Genomic DNA, 24,281 nt, shown 5'->3' on the forward strand with positions numbered 1-24,281 from the left:
TAGTTGATGTTTTAGAGCCATTTGGATATAAATTATACAGGTTGCTGCTCAGGAGATTTGGGCAGCACTGTTAGGAATCTCTTATTCAACTACTTTTTTCTTTTTTCTTTTTTTTTTTTTAAAAAACATGCTTTTCTACTTTGTCCAGCGCCTTAGAGAGGAGATGGAAGAGATCACTCAGCAGCAGCTTGTGCATGACAAGTACTGCAAAGACCTGATGGGCTTCAGTACCAAACCTCGCCACATCACTCCCTTCACTAGCTTCCAGTCTCTTCAGCCCTCTCAGTCAAATGCATTGGCTGGTCTTCTGGGGTATAGTGCTCACCAAGGAATCATGGGTTTTGCAACCTCACCTGTCCCAGCAAAGTCTACGTTGGTAGAAAGTCGATGCTGCAGGGATTTAATGGAAGAGAAGTTTGATCAAGTAAATGTTCATTCTTCACCTCGTATATTAACATTCACAACACCAGTTTTTATAGAGCAGTTGTTATCCATGTCCTTACTTAGCAGGCAATACCTGCCTAGTATTGAATTGAGGCATCGAAATCCATTAATTGTATGTATCCCAACTTTGTCACTGTCTGTCTCAAAGCAAGTGATTTACTTTCTTTGGAAGCAGTCTTAGTTGTCTTTCTGATGGACTCTGAAGCCAAATGTCGGTGTAATGCCTTAAAGTATGCAGGTGATAAACATTTGTGCATTACTGCCAATGGCCATCCTTCAGAGCCCAATCTGTCTCCTTTCAGGTGTGTCAGTGGGTTCTCAAGTGCAGAACCAGCAAAAATTCTTTGATCCAGATGACGGTTCTCAATCTGCTACCACGCTTGGCGGCTTTCCGTCCTTCAGCATTCACAGGTGACAAGACAGATGGTTGGATGTTAGAAACGTTGCTGAAATTGGGCTGGAAGTTATCCAGCTGTCTTTGGTCCAGATGAGCTTGTGCACGCAATGCAGCAGTACAAATGTGGTGCTTGTAAGATGAGCACATTCCTCTGTGGGAGGACAGTCTTTTTTTTTTTATTTTTTTTATTTTATAAGTGTGACTTAATGTTGCTCTGAAGAAGAAATAGGATTGAAAACTATTGTCTGAATTCAGTGATCAATACCACAAGAGATAGAACCTCCTTTTTGTTGTTTGACTTTCTCAGTATGTCAGACTTAGGGTTGAACTCTGCTCTCTTGCTCCCACTCAATGTATCCCAAGTATTATCAGCAGAGTTGTCTTCCTTTTTTTCTGTTAAATGTGCCAGGAAATATCAAGTGAAAATGAGAAATACCTGCCAGCTTTGAAATAGTTCAATTGATTTATCAAGCAAGCTCAGGAGAGTATCAGAGCTGGAAGCAAGTCACCAAGCTGCTCTAAGTGGGTTGGAACAAACTTTGTGATGCTATTTCGAATTTCTAGTCAATCGCTATGTAAACAAGATACTTGGATCTGAATTGTGTATAAAAACTGCTGTGATGTTTTTTTTCCTCATACCTCTTGGTGAATATTTTTAAGAAGAAAGCTTTCTGGGCTTTGAAAATTTTATTATACGGTGACATGTGTTTGCCACTGCTCATGCCAGCAAATTTTATATGGCTGTCTGCTAGTTTTATACTTGTAAAGGTTTAGTTGGAAATGTGATGTAACTATAAACTTAAACAGCTTCCAATATCTGTATTGTTCTCTCTTGTGGGCAGCTGATCAGTATCTTCCAGACACCATGAATCATGTCCTCAGTTGTGTGAAGAAGGAGAAGGAGCGAACAGCAGCCTTTCAGGCCTTGGGTTTGCTTTCTGTGGCTGTGAGGTCTGAGTTTCAAGCTTACCTGCCAAAAGTCCTTGAAATCATAAAAGCAGCTCTTCCACCAAAGGACTTTGCCCACAAGTAAGTATGTGAAGGCTAGAGGAAGAAACTGAAACACCTGTTGTTTGTATAATTTTTGCAATGTGGGATCAAATTACTGTATTAAAATCAGAGGTGTTTCTGTGAGACTGGTAACACAGAAGTGGGATGAGGAACGATGTTTGAAAAATAGCAGCTCCTCTTTAATTAACTTCTATGTGGTCCCTTTCCAGGAGGCAGAAGTCTGTGCAGGTTGATGCCACAGTCTTCACCTGCATTAGTATGCTGGCTCGAGCCATGGGACCCAGTATTCAGCAGGACATCAAAGAGCTTTTGGAACCTATGCTGGCTGTGGGCCTGAGGTAGGTACAAGGCCACGGGAGCATGTTTTTCTGTTAACCACTGGATGGCATTGTTTGCCATACAGAATGAAACCTTGAAAGTTTTCAGATTGAGAAGGAAGATTATTGCTTTTAAATGGCCTTTAAGAAGAATGATATATTTTAAGCATTAATGTGTCTTTATTTGCTTAAGAGCATTGGTCTCTGTGTAAAGAAATCTTTTTGTAGAACAACTGGTGAATTCAAAAGCAATCTCCTTTACTTTCTACTATTCAAACACATTTGGCAACAGCCTGCAAAAATTTAGAAAGCTTCTGAAGGCCAGCAGATTTCTGCCATATCAAATTGGCAGGGTAGCAGAATTGAAGCACTGAATATTTGCTCTTGGCTTCTTTCACCTTTGGAGCTGACAGTTCCTATTGGAAATTTCCTAGATGATGAATCTGTTAGTATGGGGAGGGTATGGAGAAAGTATCCAGGTAGCACAAAGCCATTCAGACTAGATGAATCTTGCCTTCTGGAAGTGAATTTAGTTGTCTTTGTGTCTAAAAAGCTTAGATTTGTAACAGTACTCCAGCAATATTGCCTAATGTAGCAATGTGTGCCGCAGTCCCAGCAGTTTGCTCACGAACTTCATATATGAAGGTCATCTCATGTTGCCTGAGTTCACACAAGGACCCGTGTGATCTGCTGGAAGGTGTTGCTGTGATGTGTGAATGCCCACAATTATCCTCTGATGGGCAAAGGCATAAACAAAAAGGTGAAATAGGCACTTCATATTATTTCTGTTCTAATCTATGTGCCTGCTTCTTGCCCTCAGCCCTGCTCTAACAGCTGTGCTGTATGACTTGAGTCGTCAGATCCCACAGCTAAAGAAGGATATCCAGGATGGGCTGCTGAAAATGCTCTCCCTTGTTCTAATGCACAAGCCTCTGCGACATCCAGGCATGCCAAAGGGCCTTGCCCACCAGCTTGCCTCCCCTAGTCTCACCAACATCCCAGAGGCCAGTGATGTGGGTAGCATCACCCTTGCCCTTCGTACACTGGGTAGCTTTGAGTTTGAAGGTAAGGTGAAATAACAAAGCAGGGGACCAAGGGGTTTGGGATGTAAATGCTAGTGTGTTGGAGTAGAGTGGAAGTAGCAGGAACACTCTGAGAGCACTTTCTTTAACTCCTATTCCCTGGTAAGACCAGTAATTGAGGTGTAAACCCATATTAAATTCCCCATCTTCTTCTTTCTAGGCCACTCTTTGACTCAGTTTGTTCGGCACTGTGCAGACCACTTTCTGAACAGCGAGCACAAGGAGATCCGGATGGAAGCAGCCCGTACTTGCTCTCGCTTGCTCACGCCTTCCATCCACTTGATCAGTGGTCATGCCCATGTGGTCAGTCAGACAGCAGTGCAGGTTGTGGCTGATGTTCTGAGCAAACTGCTTGTGGTTGGAATAACTGACCCAGGTTAGTGTGGGGTTCCAAGAAAAGGGTTCCCCTACCACATGTTAATTTTAGCACCTGAGCAGGTGACAATATTAAGGTTGTGGTAGAATTTGAACATATTTACCCCTAACGTAAGCTGTCATTCTTTATAAATTTAAAATGTCTCCCAGTTTCTCTTCTCAGAACTTGATTTTTGAGGTATTAATAGAACACTAGTGCAAAATGCTCAAACTGTGCCCTGGGTAGTCCTTTGAACTAGGCAGAGCCCTGAGACATCTTTTGCTGTTATTCTGTGTCGTGGCCTTCAACTTTGTAGTTTGGGAAGGGGCTGGTACCTTCTGCTGAATCTTCCTACTTGATATTTTTTTCATTCTTTCAGTTGCAATATGGTAACCTGAGATGAGTTCGTTTTCTGTACATTGCCTCGAAATGTGCTACTTGTACAGATGCAAGAGGCTGACATTTTACTGACCTGGTTATTGGGGCAGTGCTGAGCAGCACTGCATTTCTTGGGCAGGCCTACTGCATTTCTCATGCGTAGAATGCTGATGTAGTGTCTTATGCTGGGGAAGCTCTCAGCATTTCCCTGAGGTGAAGAATTTTTGAGGTCTGCCTGTGGATAAGGGTAATAATAAGAACAGGATTTTACTACATTTAAAGAGAAACAAATGTGTTCTTGCAGACCCTGATATACGGTTCTGTGTGTTGGCTTCTCTGGATGAGCGATTTGATGCTCACCTTGCCCAGGCGGAAAATTTGCAAGCTCTTTTCGTAGCCCTGAATGACCAAGTGTTTGAAATCAGAGAGCTGGCCATCTGTACTGTGGGTCGCCTGAGCAGCATGAATCCTGCTTTTGTCATGCCTTTCCTGCGCAAGATGTTAATCCAGGTAATGAAGAAGGATGCCTGCAGTGAAAGTGGGATAGTTGGTACTGAGACTAAGATGGTGTTAAAGAACCGGACTATCTAGCTGTAGTGGGTGTGTGGGAGAGTAGGGGAATATCTCCCTTTTGAAAAATACTTATGACCCAGCTTAGTAGGTTTCAGCAACTTTCTATCTTTTTAGTGATAGCATTTTGGACTGAAGCTCTAAGGATGTATTAGAAAGGAAATAAGGTATCAGTCATTATTTCACCCCACATTCGTCATGCTGGAGTGCTTTGCATCTGTATTGAGGAAGAACATTCTGTGCTTCTTTTAGGTGAATGGATGGCATCACTTCATAAATGTTAGATGGTTTTGGAGCCATCAAATCAGTTTTATGATAATTAATTTTAGCTTCATTTAGACATAAATAACTGGATGGAGTGTAAATGTAGAACACCCTTTACAAGTGCTGAGATTTTTTTTTTCTGTTGTCGTTGGACAGGAGAGGAGGAAATCCAAAGAATTTTTGCCTACTTTTATTGTCCTGGTTTTCATGCTTCCATTGTCTTTTCTGCAGATTCTAACAGAGCTGGAACACAGTGGTGTTGGCAGGATTAAAGAGCAAAGCGCCAGGATGTTGGGTCACCTTGTTTCTAATGCTCCACGCCTCATTCGTCCATATATGGAGCCTATTCTTAAGGTAGAGTCTCTGTACGTTTCTTGGTGACTTTGGAGTGAGATGATCTAGCAAGTGGATACATGGCCCTCAGGAGCTGCAGTTCTTGTGATTCATCAAAAATCAGATTGGTGTAGATGTTACCCATAGTAATGAGTGTATGTGCCAGTGTAGCCTAACTTGATTCTGGATTTACATAAAGTTCATGAAATGAAAGTTTCATTTGCTGTTGAAATGCTCACTGTGATGCAAGATGAGCTCCTGTGGAATCAATTTCAGACTGAAACAAAAGGAAGGTAACTTTGAGTACTGTATGTACAGCCAGGAGTCTTCTAAACACATTCTTATTTGTTCCTCTGTCACCTACCAGGCACTGATTGTGAAACTGAAAGATCCTGATCCAGATCCAAATCCAGGGGTGATTAACAATGTCCTAGCTACCATAGGGGAGCTTGCACAGGTAGGTATACTGCAGGTACCTTTGCTAGCCTTGTCAGTTGTTAAGCTTTTGGGAATGCTAGATGAAGGACTTTGGGTTTTGTCTTCCAATAGGTCAGTGGGCTGGAGATGAGGAAGTGGGTGGATGAGCTCTTCATTATAATTATGGACATGCTACAGGACTCCTCCCTGCTGGCTAAAAGACAAGTAAGTGTTTGACAACCACGCTAAACTTGCCATCTGCTGTGACCAAAACTGTAATGAAGTGTGTCCCATCATAGCTGCTAAACTAAACCTTTAAATCACGCGAGTCTCTCTAGGGGAGTGTATGGTCACACTGGTGAGGGATTACAGTGCCTATCTGTTGTGACATAGTACAGAGTTGTTGGAGGAAATGAAGAAGGGAGGGGGGGGAAAAAAAGCCTTTTTTATTGGAAGGCTTGGACTCGCTGAATTGAATACCTATTTGAATTGTATCTCTGAGTGAGGGAATTATTTCAGTCAGTCTAACAATTTATTGATTATCACTTTCTTTACAATTGCTTATTAATAAAATGCTCTTTTTAGAGGCTTTCAAACAGTGCACTGTGGTTTGCAGTGTGATCCTAAAATGCTCGAAGAAGCTTTACAGAAGTTGTGTGACTGATGGATCAGGAGACACGATAAATTCCCTGGTCAAAACTAATTTTCTCTGGGCTTGATCTTTACAGGTGGCGCTCTGGACACTGGGACAGCTTGTGGCCAGCACAGGTTATGTAGTGGAACCATACAGGAAGTACCCAACTTTGCTGGAGGTGCTTCTGAACTTCCTGAAGACTGAGCAGAACCAGGGCACCCGTAGAGAGGTATGAACATGAAGCTATCACACAACCACTTCTAAAAGTTTTGGGGGCAGAGAGAGCTGTCAAATAAATGTGTCTGTATAGATTTGGGGTTGGGGCGTCATTATTGTGGCTGATAGAAGTAAAATAAAGAGAATTAAGAGGGTGACAGTGTTGAGTCGGTGAAATGGCCTCCAGCAGCTGAATGGAAAGAAAGCGTTGATGTTTTCTACAGGCAGTCACTTCAGTTCCAGATCTTTTCTCTTTAATCCTCAGGACATTTCCAAACATGTAGGTTCATGTGTTAACTTTTGCCTTGGTGATGAAGTTCTGATGAATTTTCTTTTTGTTTCTCTCTTAGGCTATTCGTGTGTTAGGGTTGCTGGGTGCTTTAGACCCTTACAAACACAAAGTGAACATTGGCATGATTGATCAGTCACGAGATGCTTCAGCTGTCAGCCTCTCAGAGTCCAAATCCAGCCAGGATTCTTGTAAGCATCTGAATTTCTTTCAAGTTAATAACTTTAGGATCTACAAGCAGATCTTGATTCTTTTGCTGGTTTTTTTTTGTTGTTGTTAGTAGTTTGTCTCCACTTCTTAACAAATTATTAGTGTACACATTTTCACCTAATACTCGGGTACTCCTGAACTGGTATTCAAGACAGTTTAATATGTAGCTTGTGACACTTTTGTTTCTCCTAGCGGACTACAGTACCAGTGAGATGCTGGTGAACATGGGAAACCTCCCTCTGGATGAGTTTTATCCAGCTGTCTCTATGGTGGCACTGATGAGGATTTTCCGAGACCAATCTTTATCCCAGCACCACACTATGGTAGTTCAGGCCATCACCTTTATTTTCAAATCTCTTGGGCTGAAGTGTGTGCAGTTCCTGCCCCAGGTCATGCCAACGTTCCTTAATGTAATACGGGTTTGTGATGGTGCCATCCGAGAGGTGAGTGTACTAGGGACCACTCCTCTTTCCTTCCTGTTCCACTGCCCTGAATTAAGAATCCATTTTTTAAAAGAGAATGCGACTGGCTTTGGGCATTGCTGTGCTATGTGTTGCTGCCAAGCATGCTGCAGAAGTGAGGTTCAGCTTTGCTTTTTCTCTCCTGTGAGCATTTGGTAGAATATTCAGTGGAAACTTTTTTTCTGGTTCTTATTAAAACAGCTGCTTCTGAGCATAATCCTTAGAAGACCAATATTTGATTCTTTGGTTTGATTTGATTTTTTTATCAAGCTGGTCTTGTTCAGGAAAACAGCCTGTGCAGCTTCCAGAGCTTTCAGTGATCTCTGCATTAATGTACTGTTAGAAACAGTACTATTAAATGAGAGGCAGATTCTTTAAATTTCTGATGCAACCACGTACTTTGGCTCATCTGTGAGAAGGAAAATTCAATTTTCTACAGTCTGCTAACATTCAGAGCAGTGTGGGTGGTGATTCCACAGCAGTGCATTCTCTTCCTTCCCACTTAAGTTACAGTTTTAGAAGGAAATGAGAATTGTGTGAAGGTAATAACGGGCTTAAGGTTCACCTAAACAGAGATAGCTGCTGTTTGCCAAGCCTTTTCCTCAGGCAGCTGAAATCTCTGAGGTGGGAAGGGCAGTTTGTACTAGTTATTGGTACTGTGTTTTATAGGTGGGATGGGTGCTCCCTTAGCAGAATCCCAACCCTGCTATAGAACCGCTGTTTTCTCCCAGACTGAACTACTACTCAGATTGGAAGGAAAACACCTCACACGCCTGGGTTGGCCGAACTCCTAGACCTGACTGATCTAACTTGCTTGAAAGCTATGCAGTTGTGCACACTCTGTTTAAAAATTTTCAGGTAAAAGAAGATGGTGAAAGTGTACTGGGGAGAAGAGCTGAGGTGGGTACGCGTGACTTTAAAGCCTAAAGGAGGCAGGTCCTTGTCCTATATGTAAGCATTCTCTCACTACACCAAAAAAAGGCACAGTACAGGAGCTCATGTTCATTTTTGGTAAATGTAGGTGTACTGGTCTCACTAAAATAAGCTGATGTTATTCCTTTCTTACTTGGTTTTCACAAAAATCTGTTATCTCTTTTTTTCTGAGCTCCACTTTGTATTTTGTCACCATAGTCTTCAAATACTGCATGAAGAAATGAAACTTAGTACACAATAACTTACATTTTCCTAGAGGGAAGAAAAAAAAAAAAAAGACTACATTACTTTGTGGATAAAGCAATTGAACCCACAATATTTCATACCAATCTCAATAGTAAATTCATTGTCAGGAGTGAGTGCATAAGATTGTATTGGGGCAAAAAGAATTGCAAAACAGTCAAAATACTTCTATGGTATAATCAATTGTCTTAAAAAAAAAAAAAAAAGTTATATTTCTGGCAAGGACCAAACTCTCTTCCCCAGTAACTTTTCACCAATATATCTTGGTGGGGATGGGAAAGAGTACAGAAAAGAGTATCTTAAAATGTGTGTCAGTTTGGTTTACAGGCAGGGGGAAAGGATTAGGGGTTAAATTTTTGGAAGCATCCTTCAAACCTAAATTGCAAAGCTCTGTAGTTGAGGTGTTTGTGCTTGCGGGTGTGTTCTGACACTATAAATTTGCTGACACGTAAACCTCTATTTCTATACTTGACTGTCTAAGGCTTTGAGCTCACAAAATTTTTGGTGCAGGTTGAGGGGGGGGGGAAATATGCTAACAAAAAAAACCCAAAACCACTCTCCCATATGCACACACACCCCAGCCCCAAAAACCCAAACCATTGAGCTGAGGCTTCCAAGAATTTAGCCCCAGATTTTGAGCATGTAGGAGCTATGCATGCTATTTGTTTGGTAAATGAGCTTGCAATTGGCCTGTGAAATGCCGTTTAGCCGGTGTTGCTTTGATACTTGAATAAACTACGTTGATCACTACCTGTTTCTTCCTTCCAGTTCCTGTTCCAGCAGCTAGGGATGTTGGTGTCCTTTGTGAGAAGTCATATTCGGCCCTATATGGATGAAATTGTCACCCTGATGAGAGTGAGTACAATCTTTAAGCTGGCATGTTACTGTCAGAAAAGGTGGATAGCATTTCTGTCGCTGTCAAGTATCAATTACTTCATAAAGTCATATGAAGTGCAGAGCTCCATGTATTTGAAGTAATAATTGTGTTTTGAAATAACATGTTATTTGAAACAGTGATATACATTATTACTAGTAACTGCAATAAAAGCAGCTCCCTAGGTTCTGCTAGTGCTTGAGTTCTTTTGAGCACTTGGATTTTGTGCACTTACTATTTTCAGAAACATAGTTTTAGCAAGAGGTGTTTGGAGTTCATAAATAGGTGGCATTTCACTTCATTTTCACTTACTGTTTGCAAACACTTAGAAGGATTAGAAAAATGAGTTGCCTGGAGGTTGTTTTTAACAGCTATAAATACACTGAAGCACAGACTGTTTTAAAAACAGACCAAAACTGCCAATTTCTATTAGCCTACAAGGGAAGTAGAGTTCTTCCCTGCAATCTTGAATTTAGCTAGAAACTAGACTCCTATAATTTGCTTCTCCTGTAATTAGTACAGCTCAGTTGAAGTGTTTTAATTTCCTCCCTTTTCCCCGGCCCCCTTTTTTTTTCTTCTGTAGGACTTCTGGGTCATGAACAACTCCATACAGAGCACAATTATTCTACTTATTGAGCAAATTGTGGTAGCTCTAGGAGGTGAATTCAAACTTTATCTGCCTCAGCTCATTCCTCACATGTTACGGGTCTTCATGCATGACAACAGTCAGAGTCGAATTGTCTCTGTCAAGGTGAGTGGGAAGCTGCAGCAGCTCTGTTGATTTGGGCACTGCTGAGGCAGGTGCGTGCCTGATGTGCCATGCACCAGCAGGACTTCTTGTTTGTGTGTTGCAAGCAAATGGGATAGGTGCAGTTCAGCAGTGGCTCGGTGTGAAATGGTGCAGATAGCACTTTGTTTAAAGTGCAGGGTTGAAGCAACTTTCCGCTGCATACTGACTTATTTAAAATGCATCTCTTTCATGAGTTTGAGTCACATTAGCTCATTTTTCCCTCCAGCTATTGAATGCGATCCAGCTCTTTGGAGCTAACCTGGATGACTACCTTCATTTGTTACTACCTCCCATTGTAAAGTTATTTGATGCTCCAGATGTCCCAGTGGTGGCTCGCAAGTAAGTGTTGGTGGCTTTGCAGTCTCATTTTTGCCTGTGGTATTCAAATTCTGCAATGGCTGCCCTAGCCATGTGTAGAATGAAATATCACTTAGTTCCTTCCATGGGTTTTCTCTGTGTTAAATCATTATGGAAGGTTATTTTTGGTTGGATTTCACAGCACTATTATGAGCTTTTATTGGGTATAGACTATTACTCTTTGGTTCTCACCTGTCAGTATTTTAGTCACTGTAACTTACAAGCTGTCCTGCACGTACTAGCTGCATTAACAGAGTTCTGGTGAACTGTTTTTCCTATTACTATAGATGCCTAGTAGGACTGAGCATGAATCACGTATTTTTACGCTTTGTTTCTCCTCTCTTATGCCATGAGAGATCAGTCCTCCCTTCTTTCTGCTCTGACTTTAGAGCTGCTCTAGAAACAGTGGACCGCTTGACAGAGTCCCTGGATTTCACTGATTATGCTTCACGTATTATTCATCCCATTGTGCGAACACTAGATCAGAGCCCTGAGCTACGAACAACTGCAATGGACACCCTCTCCTCTCTGGTGTTCCAGCTGGGAAAGAAGGTAATACTCTTCTTAGGCTTGAAAGCTCATAGAAGGAGGGACTGTCCCAAAGGTCAGGGCTTTAAAGTTGAATACTTGTAATGCACTCATTCTGGATTTTAGAGAAAAGAGACTTTTCTTCTCTCAGGAGTTGCTGAAATCAAACTTTCAGAATTGGTTTCTTTTAAGATCCATGAAACAAAGGTGGAATATACTGCTCTTGGTGACACTGAGTAACTAGCTTTTGATGCATTTCCCTGTACAGTACCAGATTTTTATCCCGATGGTGAACAAAGTTCTGGTGCGACACAGAATTAACCATCAACGTTACGATGTTCTTATCTGCAGAATTGTAAAGGTGAGTTGACAAATACATAGTTGTTTGTATAAGGGCATTTTGCGGATGTTCTCACGTTGAGACATTTAGTTGGAAACTCAGTTTTGTTACTCATAAAGTGAAGAATGGTTGTTGCTGTATTTGTGTGTTAAGTACAGCTTTTTAAGGGGACTTTGAGATTTCGTTGGGAAAATTATTGTCAACTGGTATCAAATATTTCTTATAGAAAAATCCCTGCAAATTCTAGGTAGGAACTTAGAGTTGTAGCCAGTGTCATTACTTTTTTCTCAGTAGTTCTTAAATGCAAATTTACCATATTTTTTCCATAGTTTCAGGACTTAAGGAGACCTTGTTATCTCAGTATTTTCTGTAGGATGTCCCACATCTCAAAAACTCAGTAGCTGGTTTGCAATTTGATTGATGTGGACAAGAAGCACACTGCTGTTCTTGGCTTGCTAGTGAGTCAAATAGGAAAGAGTGCTTGTTTTAAGATGTATTATTTTGGCTTTTAATACTAGGAGCTAAGATTTCTTAATAGTTAGTTACTTTGAATAGAAAAGTTCTGTTGTCTGGCTTATAATGTGTAATCACTGTAATGAAACATGGTTCATTGCTTCCCAAATTTGGCTGTGAGATTGGATGGTGCTCTGACTTGTCATCCATTTGGCTTGTAGAGAATTGCTTTTGTATGTGTGGGTGTGATCCTCACTGTAAGCTGTTTATCGCAGGGCTATACTCTTGCTGATGAAGAAGAGGATCCCCTGATTTATCAGCACCGAATGTTGAGAAGCAACCAGGGAGAAACTTTGGCCAGTGGTCCTGTGGAAACAGGTCCCATGAAGAAATTACATGTTAGTACCATCAACCTGCAGAAGGTAAGACTGCATCGCTGCACAACATGTATTTGCTCCTCCTACTGAACAAAGGAGGTGTTGTGTCACATCTAAGGCGTTTGTCCAGTGCATCTGAACTACATTTATTTATGTCTCTTTTCTGTTGCCAGTTCTGTACAAAACTGAGCTCAAAGTGTAGTGTCTGAGACTCTTTAAATTAGAAGGTGCTGAGCAACTTTAAAGACGAGCAGCTGAATTATCAGACTACAAATAGCCATGAAATAATCTTGACAATTTCTTGTTATCTAAAGTATGAACAAGGCTTCCTAGATCACAGGGAATCATCTGTTTAGCTTCTAGTGACATCTGTTTCAGACCCTCTGCCTTTTTTCATTAGCCACTTCTCTTTTATCTTAGTGCTATATTCTCTTCAAGCCAGTATAGAATGTAATAGCTAAGCGCCAGCTAGTTTGAACAGTAAATGGATGTAGCGCTCAGTTTAGTAGTGGGATGGATTGGCTTGAAATTGCTGGACTTAAAAATGTAATTCTGAATGCATTAAGTATTTTTAAGCTGATGTTTCAACAGTGGCTTCAGCTTTTAATGTATTTTTGTAAGGAAAGAATTATTAATGTTAAATACTTGGCATGTCATGACAGGAATACATTTAGGGAACATATCTTAGAAATGAGACTTTTCTGGTAAAGGTAATGGATTTCAGGGAATTGAGAATGGAATCTCAGTCATGTAATTTGGAGCTGTAAAGAAGTAATGCTGCCTGCTGATAGATTTCTTCTGCTTTTGGATAGTCCTTCATTTGGTAGGTCAATTATCTTGCTTTGTACTGCAGGCCTGGGGAGCAGCAAGGAGAGTTTCCAAAGATGACTGGTTGGAATGGTTAAGAAGACTGAGTCTGGAGCTGCTGAAAGATTCCTCCTCACCATCCTTGCGCTCATGCTGGGCCCTGGCTCAGGCATATAATCCCATGGCTCGGTAGAGTAATTCTGTGTTTTTCGCATCACTTGAAATTGCGGATGCAAGCCAGATATTATAAGGAAAAATAAAGATATTGAAAAGCTCTTGGGTTCTGTAAATATAGCTCCTGCTTTGGGACAAATCAAATAGCTGGCAACTTGATTTCGTTTCCACCCTTCTCAGTTGGCTGCTACTTGATGTGCACAAAATCTTTCAGTGGAATTCTGCATATTAGTCTAGAAATGACATAAGGCACATAAAAGCAAAGCTGGAAAAACAGCAGAATATGAAATAGTTTTGAGGAACTACTGTGAGTGAATAAAAATGTCTCTGTGTGGAATAAGCCGCAGTGCTTTATTTCATTTGCAACCAGTATGTTTGGAGAAACTTTGAGTCTCTGTAAGCAGTTGCCTGTTTATCTCTTCTTGATGGCATACACTTGTCATATTGGTGCATATGAGTCTGACTACTGCTGTTAGCAAAGTGGTCATTCCTGGTTTAATTTTGTCTTAATGTGAGTTTTAACATTTTTTTAAAGAGAAGGGCAAACAGCAGGATGAAAAGTCAGCAATTCCTAGGTAGACAGAGGTAATGTTAGTGCGTCCTGCGTGTATACTCCGTGCATCTTAAACCTATCCCACGGTATTTCTCCACAGCACTGTCATTGACAAGGGCTGTCACTGTATCTGTTTTTATCATCATTTCTCCTTCTCAAGCTTTGCCACTAATGTAAACTTTAGCTATAACAGTCCTCTAGTGAGCACAGAAAACACAAGTGTTGTGACATGTGTGTCCAGAGAAATGTACAATCATCTTTTTCACTACATTCACTTGTGATCTAAGACAGACTAGACCTGGTTCTTCATAGCAGAAGAGGAGAGCATCCTTGCTGATATGAAGAGTTTGTTCTCACCTAAAATACTTGCTAGTATGCGATAGTACAATATTTCTGCTGTTGTAGTGTATCATCCTATTAGATATTTTTAAAATGCAGGTTTCACCGAGTATTTGGTACAGAAGTTAGCTTTATAAAAACTAATCACTATTTATCGCAGGTAGACGTATAAACGCATCTTGTTGCTCTCTGTCTCTGAGTAAGAAGGCAAGTCCATTGTCAAGTACACTTTTGCTCATGAGTAATGAATCCCCACATCTCACTCTCTTTTGCTTTCCTCCTCAGAGATCTCTTCAACGCTGCTTTTGTTTCATGCTGGTCTGAACTGAATGAAGACCAGCAGGATGAGCTGATTCGAAGCATTGAATTGGCCCTGACTTCTCAAGACATCGCAGAAGTCACTCAGACACTGCTGAACTTGGCAGAATTCATGGAACACAGTGACAAGGTAGAGGCATTTATTAGGCAACTCTTCTAATGTCAACTAGCTGGCTGATATCTGGGCTATGGAAAAGGTGTGAAGAGTTCGTGCATACTTTCTTTTTTATACTCAACCTGCTTTTGATGTATGTGCTTCTACCCAGGGTCCACTGCCTTTGAGAGATGATAATGGCATTGTCCTTCTGGGGGAAAGAGCTGCAAAATGTCGAGCATATGCCAAGGCACTTCATTACAAGGAGCTGGAATTTCAAAAGGGCCCCACCCCAGCCATTCTAGAGTCTCTCATCAGGTAGGACCAGAACTGATGAGACTTACGCTCTTGCATCAGTATGCAATTTAGGATACCATTAGGATGAATCTAGACAATACTTAGGATTTTACTCTCTGTCACAAGTCGTTGTTGTAGGCTTGCTAACTGCCTTGTAGATGTACACTCCTAGCTCCTGAGTTCTGTCCTCCTATTATGTGGTTAAAAATCATGACAGAAGCCATGGGAAGCTGTGCAGGAAAAGGTAAAGTCTTCTGATTTCCACCTCTCATCCTTCAAGTTCAATATGGGATGTTGTGGAGTAGCTGTAAGTTAAACGAGACAAGATTTCTACACTTGCATATAAATAAGCTAGAAAAGCTGAAGTTCTTAATTAAAATTGCTCATCATAATCTGCTTACGTGGCTTAGATAGGTCTCTTCTTCATTTACCAAATAGAAGATATTATAACAAGAGTGTATTGTTTCCTGAGCTTTGTCAATAAGAAAGATGTTAGCCTGAAATACCTGCACAGGATTTGGTACTGAACTACATGTTTTAAAATGTGAATTTCAAGTTTCATATCACAGAAATGTTAACTCTTACCATTTGAGGTGGACAAATTGATTTTGGTTGAGCAAAAACTTAGCTTTGTCTGCAGTGAATTTTCAGCCCTCCTACTTCCTTGGGGTTCTGCTTTTCTGTTTTTTTCCCCTCTTTTACTCTTGCCTCCTTTGTCCTCTCTTGTTTTTCTGAGGAAAATACAGAATTCAGTATATTCCCTTGCCTGGCCTCAATCACTTGTGCAGCTGTTTCTTTGTGTATCAAAAAGCAAGTTAAAGGAGCAAAGACTTGAAATAAAGCAGGATTAAAAATGAAAGACAATTTATTAGCAATTAAAAAGTTTAGAAACCTTTACAAATCCATTTTATGGACCACAGTTAGAATGGTTCCAACTATAGTTCCACACAGTTGAAATTTGCAGTATGAATAGTCAAACATATGTAAGGCAATTCCCAAGACACCTTTCGCTTCCATTTCACACAAGACTGAACAATTTAAATTAGATTCAAACTCTCTTTAAGTTGAATAAAAATAGATATATTAACGATAACTGCCTTTTCCAACATATTCAAACAATGGTATGGCTACAGGAAGAGTCTCTCTTTTTTTAACTGTTATTTTTAAGACTGTGTTATGTAAGGGAGAAACATACTAATTTTTGACATAACATCTCTAGGTAACTTGTAATTGGGGTAGTTTTCAGAACAGATTTTAATATTCCTCATTGCGGTATGCTAGCGAACATTCCCTTATGTCTGAATAACTTTGGCACTTATGGATTCTCTGGTGTGTACTAGTGTTTTGCTCATGGATACAGTGGGTTTAAGTGTTGGAGTTGAGTTTTTTTGGCCGGGTCTGGATTTTTTTCTCACTCGCTGTTCTCTCTTGGTCCTAGTGACATATAGCACACTCATGTTCTAACCTGAACATAATTTGCTGGCAGCCCAGAAAGCTGCTTTCTAGTTTATCAACCTCTAGGTAATCTATGGATAGGAATAAACGTCACAGAGCATATGGCACAAATCCTTCCTCCAGGGTTACTATATGCTGGGTGCAGCCCTCTGTGGGGACTTACTTGAGACAGTAGCAGGAGATGGCAGTAAAAGTTCAGAAAAGAACCTGAATACTAACTAATCTAAAACTTTTGAGCTTTGTCTTTTTCCTCTGTGGGAATGTAAGCCACTTACTATACACTAAGGAAAGGTGCATCAGAGACACTTCTGATCGATTCCTCTGGCTTGAAATGAATGTGTCATTTTTGTGATTTAAGTCCCCCTTGGACAAGCAATGCTTGCTCTGGACACTGAAGGAAAGACAACAAGGAGGCTTTCTTTTTAGTCCCTGCTTGGCTGGTTAGTTCTAAGGTGACACACTAGTCACAGTGATAGTGAAAACACACCAATGAGTTTTCTGAAGGTGCTGTAAGTGCATTGTGTTCTAACCTGTTCTAACACAGTATTTTTCCCTTTGGAAAGAGCTTGAAGATGAGGAAATAAGTCTGAGCCCTGGTAACACTAGTGGCTGTGGCTGGTGCTTAATGCACCTGTGTGTTTGTGTGTGTACGTAGCCGGTATGTAGCTGTTGCACATATTAGATGAAATGAACAATTATTTGGCTGATTTTGAGCTGTTTGTTGCCCACCTTCTGTGCAGTGGCATCATGTAGCTGTACAATCAAATACTGTTTCCCTCTACGGTTTGAAATCCTGTGGCCGGATCTTCATCTCAACTCTCTTCAGTGAGTAGGTCGATCCGTGCCACCCGTACCAGGTGATGCCATCCATGTTCTTTGTGTGTTCTCCTTTGCGGTAGTAAACTCCGTTCAGATTGGAATCTGTGCAGCAGTTGTACCAATATCCACCTTTTCAGGAAACAAATTAATAGATTTCTGGTGAGCCATTTACTAGATACAGGTATATTTTTTAGTAATAATAAGAACTATTGCTCATTCTGGAGGAGAGTGACCAGAATGCAGCATTTAATCCCTGGAGCCTATGGCTCTAATAGTTGGGATTGCAAGTAAATTTGAAAATTAACATAGATACTAAATACATAAAGGCTTTATGGTTCCATAGTCAAATAAGTCCAGTAGCTTTTTGTTTAGTTACTCACTTCTCTTAGAATATTTCCTTAACGTCTCTTGATTCTGAGACTTAGCATAGGAAACATATTTGGGTTCTTAGCTTGGGCATCTTAAGGTATGTAAAAGGTTTCTGGATTCTGCAAGTGAGCTGCACTATTTTATTGAGACTGATATCAGCAATTTTATTTGTATGTTGTGTGAGGGCACAATGAGGTCATTAAAAATAAAGGGCAAGATGCAGTGAAGACAATTATCTTTGTGACAGAGCTCATATAGAGATAATATATTGAACGAAGAGAGTAGCTTCACTAGAGGCTCTTAATAGAGTAGGAATAAAGATTAGAATTCAGGTTGAATCTTGAGGTGTATGTGGGATAATAATACAGGACAATAATTAGAAGTCCCTAATAGTAGAACCTGAAACCTCATAAAAATACAAGAAAAAATAAAAAGCATATAGATATACAGGAATAGGTCCCTGCATCACTGAATTGCATCAGCATCTGAAATTAGTCTGGCAGATTGGCAGATATGCGTAATGGGCTAGATAATAATATGTGTAGGTGAGAACATACACTAAATAATTGGGAGGGTACTGATGTCTATAACATGCAGTCCGGCTCTGTGTAAGTCAGCCTTAACTGCCAGATTTCCCACCAAATGGATAAGTGTATATTCCAGAATTGGTCACCTCTCCCTTGATTTGCTATCCAGATGGTATTTGCTAGTTACTTGGAGAGAGGGAGTCTTGGGCTCTCTACAGATTACCCAGGCAGCTGTTTTGCGACAGGATGTGTGTTTTACCTTTACGAAACTGGGCACAGTCATCCACGCACTTGTCGTTGTCCTTGTCCTTCGTGCTGAAGGCTGTGTTGTTGTGATACCTTAGAGAATCACGCCCTGTGTTGCCAGTGTAGTTCCCGACAAAAAGACGATAGCTATTTATTTCGTTGCTCAGGGTGAATTGCTTGTATTGTGCATAGCGTATGTTCCCTTCCCAGTCCTGCCACAGAATGATAAAGAAATGGGTCATATTAGAATAGTTATGAAAAGACTCCGCCATCTATGGTTATATACAGTGCATGTTATGTATCTCTTTTCAGTCTTAGATTTTTCACAAGCTTTATTCTGTCTCAGACTGAAGAAACTTATCTGTTAAGGCAAAGAAACTTTCCAGAGTGAAGCGTCATGTTTCCAAATCTTATCTGCGCTTGTATTGAAGAATACATATGGAAACCTGGTGTGCAGCTCTTGCATTCAACACCCATGTCTCAATGTGCTGCCTCAAGTAACTTTTTATTCCTCTGTGAAACAGTGACTTCTAGACGTAAAGCCTTTCAACTCACTTTTTCTGTTACACACACACACATCCCTCAAAGCTATTGTACCAGTTATGAACTAGTCTAAATCAAACCCAAACCTTTAATAGACCGTGGAAATTGTTTTGGGGTAGTACAATCTTTTTTACACAGGCTGGAAGGAAGTGCTGCAAAAGGAAAAGACTCAGAGTCTTTAAAACTTTATCAGGCATCTCTATGAATCTTTAAACCTGAGGTGGTCGGCGGTTTGATCTCTGTCTGCAGTGGGTTCCACAGGATTCTCTAGAGCCCCATGTGTATAGACGGAAGATTGTCCTACTGAATTTGCACAGTGGAGAACATAATTCTCTCTTGTCCTTGAATGTATCACTAGTTCTGGCCTACCTCCTTCTGTAATTAAAGTGTACAAATTCTTTGGGTCTCCTATAGAGGTAGAAGATGGTATCTGCTACTGGAGAACCACTTTGTACAAAAAAACCTTTTGCTGCTGAAATTGAGAGCTTATTAATTACCTCCAACTCAACTCTCAGAACAGTGGGGCGTCTTGAAAGTCGGTAGATGTTTTCATTTCCCAGCCAAAAATCTCCCCGAATATTGCCAAATCCTTCCCTGTATTGTTTCCAGTCCCTATTGAAAGATGTCAATCCAACTTTACGTCTTTGGATGATAGTCCAGCCACCTCCATCTGTCTCCATGTCACAGAACACCTAGAACAGGAAAAAAGGCAGTGTTTACTAGTTAGTGGACTTGGGAAGGTTCAGTTCCCTTAGCACAAGACATTGTTCCAGATTTCACAACTTGAAGAAATGCCTATTTTATTTAAAAGTCATGGGAAAAAAAATTATTAAATGAACCCTTTTTCTGGTTTTCCTCTTTAAAGGTACACTCTTTCCTTCCTTGAATTTTGCCTACATAAAGATGCTGATTCAAAGTGCAGAGTATCATAATACAGTATGTGCCTTTTATATCTCTGCGGTAGATAAGTATTGCTTGATCATATTTGAAAAGACATGTAATACACAGTGTGTAGTTGAATCCTTACCTCCAGATCTGGACTGCCCAAAAATTCATCAGGAGGTAGCTTGTAAACGCCAGAGATTCGGTAGTTCCTCTGGTAAAGTGATGAGCAGTCATAGACAGCATCTACTTGAATCAGAACCAGAAAGTAAGAATCTGAACAGCAAGAGCAACTCCTGTAAGTGTGGTTTCTGTAAAGCTTAGTTTGTAGTACAAGGAGTAATTAAGTGAAGATGACGTCCCATAAGTCTAATATTTTCCTGAAATAGTTTAATTTTGATCAGTGCATGCATTGGAAGATGATGTTGTAGCACTGGGACTTTGTGATGTTCTCTGGTTTTCTTCTGCGTTTTTTGGGGTTTTTTTAACCTCTTCTGTCCAAAGAGACATCTCTGCTTTATCTTCACATAGCTACTGTGTGTGTCTGCTGGAAGGTAAAAAGGTGTATGTTTGCTGCCCCCCTGCCAAATAATAAAGGTTTATCTAATAGGGTGGCTCGGTCTGCTGCCTGTTCTGATTGTGTGCTTGAACAGGTTAGCCAACTTTGTGGATGAGGCATATTTGCTTGACACTTCTTGCACTAGAGCCTGTGACAGCGGTAGTGACTTTTAGCTGCAGTCAATCTGTCAGTTGCTGCAAGCCTCCTTTCCTCCCGGTGCAGGAGGTGGTAAAATTCATAGCTGTTCTTCTGAAGATAAACTAGCTGAAGTAAGGCTTTATCCCTACTGACAATCTTAAATTTAGTACAGACTAAATGTCTCTTACCTGGTGAGGTGAGATGCATCTGTTTTAAATTATCTTCTAACCCAGTTTCCTCTGCACATTACTGTATTTTTTTCTAAACCTTTACTACAGCTCCAAAGAGATTTGTTATGGTATAATTTTTGTTAAAGATCTAACAGTGGCACGTCAAAACCAGTCAAGTGGGACTTTTTCTAAGAAGAATTTAGTAAACAGATTTAGAAGTTTTTCCTTCGCATTTAAAAAAGAAAAAAAAAATCCAAGTGAAGTCTTTTGGCAAACCCAGTCATCTCAGACAACAGCAGTTTCTTTTTAAGGAAGTTTTAAGCTGTTGCAGTGAATTTTGATTTAAGGGAAGTCAACAAAAAGGACACTTGCTTTTAGACGTGACTTTACAGGTAGCTAACCTACAAAATGCACCTGCATTCCATGTTTAGTACGGGCCTGTGCAATCACTGTGTGCAGTGAAATTTTCCCTCAGGGAAGAGATAATTTTCAACAATTTAACTGTGTTCTGGCTAGGCTTATATCACAGTTTTCATCTTGCATCATCTGCAGCCCTGAATTTTTGAGTATTGCCAAGCAAATAATGGATCAGTCTTACTTTGGTTCAGAGATAGTCATAAAGATACAATTATAAATCTCCAGTAATGCTTGGAGAGCTCTTCTAATTGTTTTACCAACTTCTAGTCCTCTGTCAGCACTGTGAACTCAGAGGATGTTACTGCCAGAGCCACTCCCTGACAAAGCCAGCTCCCTTTCTTTTTGGATTGATACTATAGTGCTCAGAAAATAAAATATTAGACAGAGTTCCGTGCTGTACAAATAAAATACCTGTTCAGTTTTTCTGCTCCCTCATAACAGACATACAGATGTTAAAATACAGCTGGACGTTTGGACTTTTGGCAGATGAATTCAAACTAGTTCTCTCAGGATCACCTGCAGAAGTATTCAGTATGCATACTTGCTAATCACGTTAGTGAGACATGCTAGCATTAAGAACTAGTCATTAGTTCATTCTGTGCATAAAGAGGTCTATCTGGGAGCTCAGCGACTCCCTTCTTACCAGCTGAAGTTTGTGTGACCGTCTGAGCTGCCTGGAGTTGCATGATATCTATCTGGTTGTTCATTTCGGAGTATTTGCTTTCAGCATCAATGAGGCGGGACTCCATCTGCTTGGTGCTCCCTTCCAGCTCCATCACCTGCATAACCACATTCACCCAGTCACCTTCCTGCTTCTTGCTCAGCTCCTGCAGCATTCTGCTCAGGTTGGCTACTTGCAGCTTGAGCTCTTTCATCTCATCGCAGCAGCCTGTCATCTTGGACTGTGCATTCCCATTGATTGTTCTCCTTTTAGGAGGCTTCTGCAGCAGTGCTGGATAGATTGCCACAGACACAGTGACAATGCAGAGCCATGCCAGCTGAGCAGTGGATCTTGCTGGCATTTTTGCTTACAGCAGCAGAAAACTTCCAGCTGACTGCGGGTAGCCTGAATGCAGCTGGGGTAGGTATGAAACTTTCTGCAAGTGCTACAGCAGACTGGTACCTAGCTTTCTTCCAATGAAGTGAGTCTTTGAAGGTGGAGCCTGAAGAAGTAGCTTTTTTTCAGACCCCTCCTGTCAGAATCAGGAAGTCTTCACTATGGAAGTCTGCCTCAAAGCATCTTATATACTATTTTTCTGTTTACCTCCACCCCCTTGAAGCTATGAAGAGTTTTCTGGCCCCTCCCAGTTCATCTGTCCATATCAGGTGTTCACAGGGTGAAGTTGGAACAGGTTTTAGCCAGGAAATGTTGGGGAGAGCAGGAGAGACTTCACACAGTTCTGTCTTGAAGGGGTGTGGGAGAGGGCTAGGAAACGAGGAGAGTTTCCAGCAATTATTGCCTATTGGATTGTAGCCCTCTCGGTGACTAGTTCTGGCACTTCAGTAACGTAGGAGTATTAGAGGTCCAGAATGTGAAAAGGCTGTCCAAACAGAATGACTTTGTTAAAGTTCGAGGAAGGTAACTGCCTTGTAGGTAGCCCTAGTTGCAATGAGTCCAACTAATATAATCCCCAGAAGTTGTAGGGGGTAACTCTATGCTTGCAGTATTTACTAATTGAGATGATATTTTAGCAAATTAGTTCAGCATCTGATCCTCCTCTCTCTGGACACTGGTGCATCTGCACTATTTGTTTTGTAGAACTCAGTGCTGTTCTCTTTAGAGATGGGTTATCCGAGGGTGGGATGGAAAGAAGTCTGCAAAATATGTAAGTCAAACTGCATGTCTTCTGTTTACTCGCAGTGGACAAGCAAAAGGACGTTAAAAAGTACAGAAAGGCAGTCTACTTAAAATTGACAAGAGATGGCTTTTTAACAGGCAATGTGATCTAACTCCAACATTATGGCAGCCAGTTTATTAACAGGATTTTAAGAAAGGAAAATGTATGGGTAATTAAAATGTCCACAGTTACATAAAGTGTAGATTTAAGAGTAAACCTTAAATCTGTAGACATTCAGAGTATAGGTCAAATATCAGCTGGCTGAGATAACAACTTCCAATCTCTTCTTTTTATATCTTTTAACAGCTGAAAAGTTGATTATACCTGTTTGATCCCAAAGTAGAACTGCTTCAGCAGTGGTGCAGCCTTTTGGAAAAGGTCTGCAACTTTTGTTCTAGATCCTTACAGATAAGTTGTTTCTTGATTTGTGTTGTCCAGCGTGTGGGTTCTTGCATCTTTCTGCAAAGTTTCTGATCGTAGTAACTGGCAGAGATAAGATGCAAATAAAGGAGTAAATGGCTCCTGTATCTGCACCTGGCGTAAATGCCATAGGAGTTTATTGGTGTCCAGAAAAACAAAAGAAAGCTAATCTTGCTCCTTTTACAAAGAAAATTGGGACAAACCCAACCGAGACATGCTATCCCATCTAGACTTCTTTTGCTGATCCAAAGTGGCTGCGGGATTTCTGCTTAATTAGAAAACATTAGGAAAGCCTTGCTGATCTGATACCCACTTTCAGAGAAATAAGAAGCACAATTTCCTGTTGGTGCAATTTCTCTTCCTCCTTAGCTTTGTTACACTTGTTGCTAGATGTTTGTTTCTGCCTCTGATTTGCACTACAGCTGGCTAGTAGTTTTTCTGCAGAATAGTAACGAGACCCCACAAGGTGCAAAGATTTAGGAAGAGAAAAATCATCAAAGCCCGGAAAGGGTGGAATATGAGTACAGATGTTTCATAAACCTGAATTTTGTTAGAGGAGAAAGAGGAGGTCAAAATTGGACGTCTCCAGGCAGTGTGAGTGTCTTGAGTTTCATTGTGGGTGCCTGTGTGCTGTACTTCAGGCAGAAACCACTGTAGTGTGTAGTATCAGCTGGTGAGGCTACTGTGTGATAGTGGTGACCTGGGATATTGCCAGAGATATGAAAGTACAATTTGATTAAAGTACTGAGGATACCTCCACAGCAGACCATAGGCTTCAGTCACATTTTTGTTGTGGACATTCCAGAAACCTTCCATAGCAAAATTACTTTTTATACTTCAGACCAGAAAGTGCCACTGCACATGGATGAAAGCCTGACCTTTTTGTTCTGCCTCTAATCCTGTCTGAGCCCTCTTCCAGCTGGAGCTTCTGTCATTCCCAGGGGCAAATTCTTCTCAGGCTTCCTGTGATGAGAAACGTGTTTTCATCAAAGTTGGAACAAAGAATAGGACAGGCCAGACTCTGGCTTCTCCACCCCAAAAAG

The 24,281-nt window shown here is 40.8% G+C and overlaps 2 protein-coding genes across 8 annotated transcripts in view; one reads left to right on the forward strand and one right to left on the reverse strand.

Moving 5' to 3' along the window:
- Window positions 1-24,281, forward strand: part of MTOR (mechanistic target of rapamycin kinase) — a 66,874-nt gene that overhangs the window by 5,235 nt on the left and 37,358 nt on the right. For 4 of the 6 annotated variants that reach the window (XM_055704122.1, XM_055704123.1, XM_055704121.1 and 1 more), the window contains exons 7-29: window positions 149-424; window positions 747-855; window positions 1,684-1,870; window positions 2,062-2,190; window positions 2,990-3,234; window positions 3,412-3,627; window positions 4,289-4,494; window positions 5,050-5,172; window positions 5,519-5,608; window positions 5,701-5,793; window positions 6,297-6,431; window positions 6,769-6,898; window positions 7,110-7,360; window positions 8,237-8,278; window positions 9,323-9,409; window positions 10,012-10,179; window positions 10,445-10,557; window positions 10,965-11,127; window positions 11,372-11,464; window positions 12,172-12,318; window positions 13,127-13,269; window positions 14,432-14,594; window positions 14,731-14,876. In XM_055704122.1, coding sequence (XP_055560097.1) covers window positions 149-424; window positions 747-855; window positions 1,684-1,870; window positions 2,062-2,190; window positions 2,990-3,234; window positions 3,412-3,627; window positions 4,289-4,494; window positions 5,050-5,172; window positions 5,519-5,608; window positions 5,701-5,793; window positions 6,297-6,431; window positions 6,769-6,898; window positions 7,110-7,360; window positions 8,237-8,278; window positions 9,323-9,409; window positions 10,012-10,179; window positions 10,445-10,557; window positions 10,965-11,127; window positions 11,372-11,464; window positions 12,172-12,318; window positions 13,127-13,269; window positions 14,432-14,594; window positions 14,731-14,876 — 3,455 coding nt within the window. The remainder of the gene's footprint in view (window positions 1-148; window positions 425-746; window positions 856-1,683; window positions 1,871-2,061; window positions 2,191-2,989; window positions 3,235-3,411; window positions 3,628-4,288; window positions 4,495-5,049; window positions 5,173-5,518; window positions 5,609-5,700; window positions 5,794-6,296; window positions 6,432-6,768; window positions 6,899-7,109; window positions 7,361-8,236; window positions 8,279-9,322; window positions 9,410-10,011; window positions 10,180-10,444; window positions 10,558-10,964; window positions 11,128-11,371; window positions 11,465-12,171; window positions 12,319-13,126; window positions 13,270-14,431; window positions 14,595-14,730; window positions 14,877-24,281) is intronic. The other 2 variants (XM_055704127.1, XM_055704125.1) reach the window with 2 other exon arrangements.
- ANGPTL7 (angiopoietin like 7) lies at window positions 14,889-22,285 on the reverse strand. 2 transcript variants are annotated; one of them, XM_027802258.2, is made up of 5 exons: window positions 21,624-22,285; window positions 19,842-19,945; window positions 19,312-19,506; window positions 18,285-18,483; window positions 14,889-17,258 (listed from the first exon to the last, which is right to left on the reverse strand). In XM_027802258.2, the coding sequence occupies exons 1-5, from the start codon at window positions 22,000-22,002 to the stop codon at window positions 17,089-17,091; spliced, it is 1,047 nt and encodes a 348-aa protein (XP_027658059.1). In that variant the 5' UTR covers window positions 22,003-22,285; the 3' UTR covers window positions 14,889-17,088. The 2 variants fall into 2 exon arrangements, with proteins under 2 accessions (XP_027658059.1, XP_005437138.1); XM_005437081.3 differs by having other exon boundaries at window positions 19,842-19,942; window positions 21,624-22,283.

Source organism: Falco cherrug, chromosome 3 (genome assembly GCF_023634085.1).
Source record: "Falco cherrug isolate bFalChe1 chromosome 3, bFalChe1.pri, whole genome shotgun sequence".
Classification (NCBI taxonomy): domain Eukaryota; kingdom Metazoa; phylum Chordata; class Aves; order Falconiformes; family Falconidae; genus Falco; species Falco cherrug.